This window comes from Colletotrichum tamarilloi (genome assembly GCF_030869305.1).
Source record: "Colletotrichum tamarilloi strain Tom-12 chromosome Unknown Scaffold_318.1, whole genome shotgun sequence".
Classification (NCBI taxonomy): domain Eukaryota; kingdom Fungi; phylum Ascomycota; class Sordariomycetes; order Glomerellales; family Glomerellaceae; genus Colletotrichum; species Colletotrichum tamarilloi.
The window spans coordinates 1-8,104 of NW_026849701.1; the positions used below are offsets into that span (position 1 = coordinate 1).

The window sequence follows — 8,104 nt, forward strand, 5'->3', positions numbered from 1 at the left end:
TCCTCGAGAGCCTGACGAAGCTGATCTTCGGTATATTGAGGCATTATATATAGAAGAAGACATGTGCAAAAGATGAGCCCATTTGGACGCGAATTGAAAATGTTGTGATAAAAGGAGGTTGGGGGTGGGCATTGGGTTGTGGTGGATTTTCGCGTTTTTGTGGGTGCCAGAAACAGGGGGGTGCCAGGAAGTGGGTATGTTGACTTACTACGTCGTTCCCTGTCAAGTGGAGCCAGGACTCCCCGTTGATCTGAGCTAATCACCCCTTTCACTGGCAATAGAGTCGTCCGATCAGACGCACGAGACGAACCAACACATGGCCGAGGAGGTTCCCCCAACTTGGGGAACCCACTGGGGAAGCAAGCCGTTCACGGCGCTAGGGACGAATTCCTGGAGGTGAGTGGAGGAATGGAGAAAGCCACGCTGCGACGGAGCGACCCAGCGTACCAGCAGAGAGTCCAGAACGAAAATCTTTTGCGGGTGAGGAACCCGGTGACCGCCCGCTTGGGATTTTGGCGTCCAACTAGGGTGGCCCCCGGGGCCCGGAACTCGGGCGGATGCGAGAAAGACAAAATCAACGCGGAACTCGGGCGGAAGACATGTCATCTCTTCTTCCCCCGACTTCCCACCCCGTCCCCCGACCTTATGCATCTTCACTCTTTTGATCAGAAAATACTGCGGGTAAGACTCGAACATGGAGACGCCTAATCCATATCGCGCTTCGGGTCGGCCCCGAAAAGGGTTGCAGATATGTTTCCAGTGCCGGAACCGCAAGGTAAGTCGCGGTCAACTTGCACCCGGAGTCTCCCTGCCGCGGTCCTTCGGGAAGAGGGTCCCCTAACCCGTAGCCGATAGGTCCGATGTGACGGCGCACCTGGAGGTTGCGAAAATTGTCGTCGGCTCAAGTTTCATTGCTCCTTTGCAGCACCTGATCAGTTGCCGGATGCTGCAAATTCTTCCACTCCTAGCAGCAGTGACCCAAGCCATCTGAGGCTGGAGAAGCGTCGCGTGCGTACTGCTTGCATACAATGTCGTGACAAGAAGACAAAGTGCTGTGGCACGCAGCCCTCATGTCGGCGATGCTCTCATCGAGGTGTGGACTGCCAGTACCCAGATGTGTCTAAGTCTTCATCAACCAGAAACCCAAATTCGGATCTCCGACACCAACCACCTGCTACAGTGCGTGGTGGTTCGGAAAACAGCATGGAAAATGGAACTTCATCTATGAATCGAGATTCCTCCGTTGCGCATTCCCCAGCCTCGTCACTTGGGTTGTAAGTTAAGTCCCTTGCAAGTCTACTTGGCAATTCCCTGTGTGCTGAAGTTTACTGAAATATGTTCTGTTATGTAGTGAGTTGAACTCGAACAAGACAATCATCAAGCAACACATCGATGCTTTCTTCGACTTTGTCTATCCAATACCCTGCTATGGCTTCATCCACAAGGCAACCTTCTGTCAAAGCTGGGCACAGGACACATACAACCCGCGCCTTCTGAAGGCAATGTGTGGTCTGACAACGCGCTATATTGCATCAGGGGACGGTAACCGTCTGCAACAAGCGACTAGATGGATCCAAGAGTCGGAGATGCAGCTCTTTATGCGGCTCAGTGAGCCTTCCATGTCGGATATCGAGGCACTTATGCTCACTACACTGGACCACATCATCGCTCGTCGATTTAGTAAAATGCTAGTATCTGCTTGCCTCGCAGCAAGACTAGCATTCATGATGCGACTCAACTATGAAGATGGCCGCCTAAGCTTCCTTACTCAAGAGCGTCGCCGGCGTCTCATGTGGGGGATCTACACCATGGAGACGCTTTACTCCAGCGGAAGAACAGAATTCACCGGGTGTCCGAAGGAAACAATACACCTCCAACTTCCCTGCCACGAGCGATCTTTTACTCTGGATATTCCTGTAATGACAGAACCTCTGAAGCCCCCGGAAAATCAATGTTCTCTGGAGCTAGGTCTGATGGCGTACAATATCCGAGTCCTCGACATTCGAGATCGAATACAAAGGTACAGTATCAAGATTTTATTGCTGCCTTGACGGTCTGTCGGCCCCAAGCTAACCAGTCTATCTAGGTTATCGCACACAATCACACATCATCGGAAGCCCTTAGTTGAATGTGTTTCGCTCCTCAAAGGACTTGTGGACGAACTCGATGCGCTGCGCCGTTCGCTACCGCCGCAATTTGCATTCGACAAAAAGAACCTCTTTCTCCGAGCCTACACCCCACAACGCACCCCTTTCGTCATGTTCCATACATGGTGGCATCAGTGCCAATGCGATATGTACAGGTTTACGATACCGGGCTTTCGGGAAGGTCTCCCCGTGGAAGAGTTGCAAACTCTGCCTCAGGACTTGGTCTCTTTCTGCAGAGACAAGTGTCTTCAGCATGCGCTTGCTGTTGCGAATATCATGGCAACAGTGAATGAAATGGGGAGAGACATTTTTATCACAGATCCGGCCTTGGTGATGTGTACTTTCCACTCTGCCCGTGTCATATCACGGCTTGGATCAAGCCAGTTCGCCAACTTGCCCAAGGATGTCTTGATATCCAAACTGAAGGCGTGCTCAGATATTCTGGAGACGCCAGCTGAGATATACCCCACCACCAAGCTTTTACGAGGTGGAATTGCAGATCTCATACACGATGTGGAGCGTGACTCTGGGGACTCCAGCCCGCTCAGATCTAATTGGGAGGCCGAACAGCCAGGATCCGACAACGAGGCGACCGGGGCTCAACAACCTGGTGTGGAGAGAGGTACGCAAGGGTCGGTGACGGAGGTCTATTCAAAATACAGCGTCACAGATGAGATTCGGAAACTGAAATTCCAACAAGACGGTGAAGAGGACAGGGATGAGTACCAGTCAAATGCGCCGGCAATAGGGGTGGGCGCAGATGGTGCCACACCTCAGCAGTTCCTGATGACCGATATGTCAAAGGAGCATGGCCCGCAGCCATACATGCCGATGCCTCAAGATTTGACAGCCAATGGCTTTGGCTTTTCAGAAGCTGGCTTCGGTACAAGTGCGGCACCGTACGATGTATCAATGACTCTGGGTTTTGAGCCGAGTTACGGGGAATGTCAGCCAGACTTATTTCTAGATACCTTCATGCCACTCCAAAACGACTGGAATATGGCTGATTCTGGTTGCTTTTGATCGTTGGTAGCACCGATCTCGAGATCTGGAATCCCAAATTCACAACGCTCTTGGCACTATTGTCATCTTGCAACGGTTTTCAGTGACTTTGTAGCAGGATTCATGGAGCTATCGATGAGATCCTCAAGCCCTAAGCTTCGAGGCATTACGCAAGGTCTTTGTCTGAAGTCTCTATATGGAACAAATACTTAGTGCGTAGGTATATGTACATGTAACATCTGGTCAAGCCCGACCACGCATATGGGGGCCTTTACTCAAAGGCCAGTCCAGAACACGTCCTTCTCAAGCTCAAAGGAGCCATCTAAGATCGCGCCTCCTGCAACGATTGAAGCAGTATATCGGCCTCTTTCACAACACCAACTGTTCCTCTTCTCATCCCAGACAGCGGTGCTATATCTATCGATGGGAATTGAGACTCTTCTTCTCTCCCCTGGCTGCAAGAAGACTTTCCCGAATCCCATAAGCGAACGAACGGGACGCGAAAATCTTGACTTGGGAGATGTAGTCGAGTAGTTGATGTACAGGCGGACAACTTCTGCGCCTGCCATCCGCCCGGTATTTTCTATGCTGATGTGAACTTTGGAGGACGATACCTGCATCTCCGAGATTTGGAAGGTAGTGTAACTCAGACCATGGCTGGGAGAACGTCAGCTTGCAGGCTTCTGCAAAAGTACAAGCAAGTCAACTTACCCAAATGGGAATGCAACCTCCATCTTTCTCGCTTCGTACCAGCGGTACCCAACAAAGATGTCTTCAGAGTAGTAGACCTTGCCATTGTCGCTGCCGAATGCAAGGTACGCAGGATTGTCTTCTAGCCGAGCAGGGAAGGTCATAGGCAATTTGCCGCTGGGGTTGATGCGTCCAAATATAACGTCCGCTACGGCGTTGCCCGCCTCATTGCCGCCGTACCAGCTGTGGACCATCGTCCTGGCGCTATGCCTCCAAGGTAGGCTGATTGGATTTCCGGCTTGAGTAATCACAATAGTGTTCGGTTGCGCATCTAGAACCGCTGCGATAAGGTTATCTACTTGTGGCGGCATGTTCATCGTGTCTCTATCTTTGCCCTCCTTTTCCAAGTCCGCCTAGAGTAACTATCGTCAGCTTTCTGGGATGCAACAGTCGTTGAGAGTTTCTTACGTTTAGTCCGGCAACCACAAAAGTGTACTTGCATTTCTTTGCTAGCTCGACGGCTCTCTGGATGCCCTCTTCAGGATCAATTTTACGGCAACCACCTAACCGGCACGCGCCACCTGGGATCGCTAACAGTGATCCACCCTTCACCTTTGATGTTGCAGCACTGCCGGCCTCAACGCGAAGGTGGTACCGCTTCCCAGCTGTCATCTCATACGTTGCTCGCCTTTCGGCTGAGCCCTTGCCGAAGAACATGCCTCCCGGTGTCTGTTCTGTCGAGTTGTCAATGACGAGCTCATCATTGATGAATAGGTCACCAATGCCGTAAGTCGCCAAACCGAATTCGTACGTGCCGGTGTGTTCTGGAACGAAATTCGCACGCATAGACATGAAGAAAGTTTCTCCCTTCTTGGGATGCTCGTAGTCCATCAGTTGATAGGTGGTGTCCGGTATCGTAACACGATCAAACGGCATTCGCTGTTTGATGATATGCGGCTCGTTGAATAATTCGATCGTCACACCTCGCTGACCTTCATCATTGCACACGTTGTCTTCTGTGAAAGGCGGTAACAAGATATATCCATACACACCCGGCTCATGGTGTACTTCAGCTGTAGGAGGTAGTGAGTCCCGTATGCCCTTGAGTACGGAACTGGTGTAGTATGGTCGAAGACTCGCGCTGCCTCCTCCACAAGCAGCTGCGAGCTCAGCATTTGGCCCGATGATGGCCACTTCACTGCAGTCTTCGGTTGAAATTGGCAATAGATTGGCAGAATTCTTCAACAGCACGATACTCTCGCCTGCCAAACGGCGATTCAGCGCCCTGTCTTCAAGAACATCCCGCATATTCTCTTCCTTCTCGACGCGAGCTGAAGCCGCGTCATTGACAAACTGTAAAACTTTTCGCGCTCGCTCGTCTATGGTGTGTTGGTGTACTTTGCCGGAGAAGACTGCGGCAAGGGCTTCTTTCTCTCTGTACCGACTAGGGCCGGGCATCTCAATGTCAACGCCAGCGTTGAGCGCTCCCTCACAAGAGTAGGTGCCGTACCTGCACGTGTTAGCCGATACACTGTTGAACGAGTAGAGCATGAGACCTACCAGTCACTCATAATGAGACCATCAAACCCCCACTCTTTTCGCAGGATATCTTGAAGAATCATGGGGTTCTCAGAAACATGTAGGCCGCCGATTTTGTTGTAAGAAGACATCACTACTCTGGGGTTGCTATCTCTCAAAGCGATTTGGAAAGGTAAGAGGTAGATTTCTCGCAGTGCTCTGTCAGACATGCGCACGTCGAGAGACATCTTTTCGGTCTCTTGATCATTAGCCACAAAGTGCTTCAGAGCTGCCAGAGTCCCTCGGGATTGAACCCCCCTGATGATAGCAGCTGCAAGCATTCCACTCAAGTGCGGGTCCTCAGAGAAGGACTCGAACCCACGACCATTCAGCGGGGAGCGAATGATATTGACCGTTGGGCCGAGCCAGACATGGGCACCTTTGGCGTCGCATTCTTTGGAAAGCAGCTGGCCAGCTTGCTCGATCAACTCAGGGTTCCATGTTGCTCCTAGGCCGCTCCCACAAGGGATGCAAAGCGCGGGCACTGGGTTGAAGAATCGTGAGCCTCTGACGCCATTGGGTCCATCGGTGCATTTGATGGCTGGGACGTTGTGCTGGGGAAGAGGGGTGGAGTGCCAAAAGTCGGAGCCTTTACCCATAAGCTGTCAGTACTAGGGACTCAGCTTGATGGGTTTCTTTTCTTGGGGGTTTCTCACCGGCAAGCAGCGAGACCTTCTCTGCGAGTGTGGCATTTTCGATGATCTGATCAACGTTGACAAGCTTTCTTGGAGGCGGTTGCATGTTGGATGAAATCAACTCGTTATCGTGAGACACCATGTTCAACACCAACAACCAGTATAATAAACGATCTCAAAAAAGATGAATAGAGAAACTATTGAAATCGAAATATAGAGTGAGCTCCTCAAACGAGAGCTGAGAGGTATACGGAGAGCTACCCGGATACCCGGGCTGCCGTTTCGGATGTCGGGAGCCGGAGCAGCCCGGAAGTCGCCGTATTTGGTGCGATGCACGATGCGAATGTGGAGTGAGCTAAAATAAGCTAGGTACATTGCGGAGTGGAAATAGCGCTGAGGGGCATGTAGGTTAGCCTTCCAATTGCATGTGATTAATCACTGTGCCACTGTAATTGTGTGAGGACTCGTCTTTCTCATGAATACGGTACGTAGTATTCCGCAAGTCGGGCATGAAGACATGAGCTACGACTTGAATAGCCTTGTGGCTTCTTGTGATACTTCAATTCATGAATAGCTGTTGCCGTCAGATTGTCGGTCGCGGCGATCCCTTCCATGATTGAACTGATGGCAGAATCATGATATCCGACTGGCAGAGAACGACGGAATGTTATGAACGTGGCGAGTATGATGGGACATGGGAGGAGGTGTGGAAGTCAAGTGACTATTATTCGTAAGTTACCGTGGTTGATTCATGTACTCTATCTGAAAACGTCCATATAGGTGATCCAATATGTTGAGCCATAAAATCAGCCAAAATGAGCAAGGGTTTGACGATGTCCACCGTTTGCGCTGACAGCAGCTCCGTTGACCCAACGTCCCTCTTCACTCGCAAGAAATCCCACGATATAGGCGATATCATCAGTGTTCCCAAGACGTGGACCAACAGTCATGTACTCGATCTGCTTGTCGATGAACTCCGCATGCAGTTCCCTCGCCTTAGCGAGCGCATCGGTCTCCGTGGGCCCAACCGCCACGCTGTTGAAAGTCATTCCCTTCTCTGCGGCAAAGGTGTCTGCAAAAGACCTCGTGAAGCTATCGAGCGCGGCTTTCGTGGCTCCGTACGTCATGATCGGGCTCGGATTGCCCACTCTACCGGCAATACTGGAGATGTTAATGACGCGACCACCATACTTGGGTGCGTGCTCCATGAAAGCCGTTGTCAGGCTGACCGGGGTGTAGACGTTTGCGATCATGATGTCGTTGAAGTCCTTTGCCTGCAGCGTCTTGACGTCCGAGGTGTTGGTAATATCAGCAAGAATCGCATTGTTGACCAGAATATCAATAGTCGCAACTTTCAGTCCGTTCAAGGCATCCTTGATGATCTTTGGGGCGATTGTGGGATCGGTTGAATCCGCTTTGATTGCAACAGCGTTTCTGACACCCAATTCGCGACATTGTGCGAGAGTATTATCGGCAGCGGCCTTGTTTGCCACGTACGTGATGGCGAGGTTTTCCACGCCCTTGCGGGCAAAGTGTACGGCAATTCCACTGCCGATTCCTCGGGAGCCTCCGGTGACGATGGCAGTTTTGCCCTTCAAGGACCACGGCTCAGCTGGGGAAGAAGTGCTAGACATTTTAGACTTGTTGACGATGTGTTCTGATGGGATGAGTTCGATCGTTGGTGGATAGCTTATATGGGACGTGAATGATGTTGGGAGAGATCGTTGGGTTTACTACCTCCAGACTGTAGAGTCCGACAGTCTTCATAAATAGTACGTTCGAAGAATGTTCGCGAGTACGAGCGGTTTTAAATTTCAGACGGTGATATCACCGAAGCATATGTAGGTTTGTCATCTTCGTTCGAGTATGGCGGACCGCAAAGTATGGATCCGGGGTATCTCAAACGTCCGAGCTGTAGACCGACCGCCAAGTCCGCAAGCGCAACGTTGATCGCCAGGGTATTTCTCATTCACTGATATGACAATAAGCGTTATTCCGATTCAAGAGTATAGATGCAATGACATGAATGAATCATTCATACGGAGCCAGCAA

The 8,104-nt window shown here is 51.0% G+C and overlaps 3 protein-coding genes across 3 annotated transcripts; 1 reads left to right on the forward strand and 2 right to left on the reverse strand.

The window, feature by feature from the left end:
• Positions 1-694: 694 nt before the first annotated feature.
• CTAM01_17046 (uncharacterized protein) lies at positions 695-3,304 on the forward strand (the record flags this gene model as incomplete). Its single annotated transcript, XM_060533038.1, has 4 exons — positions 695-816; positions 1,352-2,020; positions 2,528-3,046; positions 3,268-3,304. 4 exons carry the CDS (start codon positions 695-697, stop codon positions 3,302-3,304), a joined length of 1,347 nt encoding a protein of 448 aa, XP_060372382.1.
• Positions 3,305-3,424: 120 nt separating this feature from the next.
• CTAM01_17047 (Cel3c) lies at positions 3,425-6,194 on the reverse strand (the record flags this gene model as incomplete). The annotated part of the gene is made up of 5 exons (XM_060533039.1): positions 3,425-3,806; positions 3,861-4,252; positions 4,308-5,349; positions 5,400-6,006; positions 6,074-6,194. 5 exons carry the CDS (start codon positions 6,192-6,194, stop codon positions 3,425-3,427), a joined length of 2,544 nt encoding a protein of 847 aa, XP_060372383.1.
• A 664-nt stretch (positions 6,195-6,858) lies between these two features.
• Positions 6,859-7,686, reverse strand: CTAM01_17048 (3-oxoacyl-(acyl-carrier-protein) reductase; the record flags this gene model as incomplete). The annotated part of the gene is made up of 1 exon (XM_060533040.1): positions 6,859-7,686. The coding sequence occupies one exon, from the start codon at positions 7,684-7,686 to the stop codon at positions 6,859-6,861; it is 828 nt and encodes a 275-aa protein (XP_060372384.1).
• Positions 7,687-8,104: the final 418 nt, after the last annotated feature.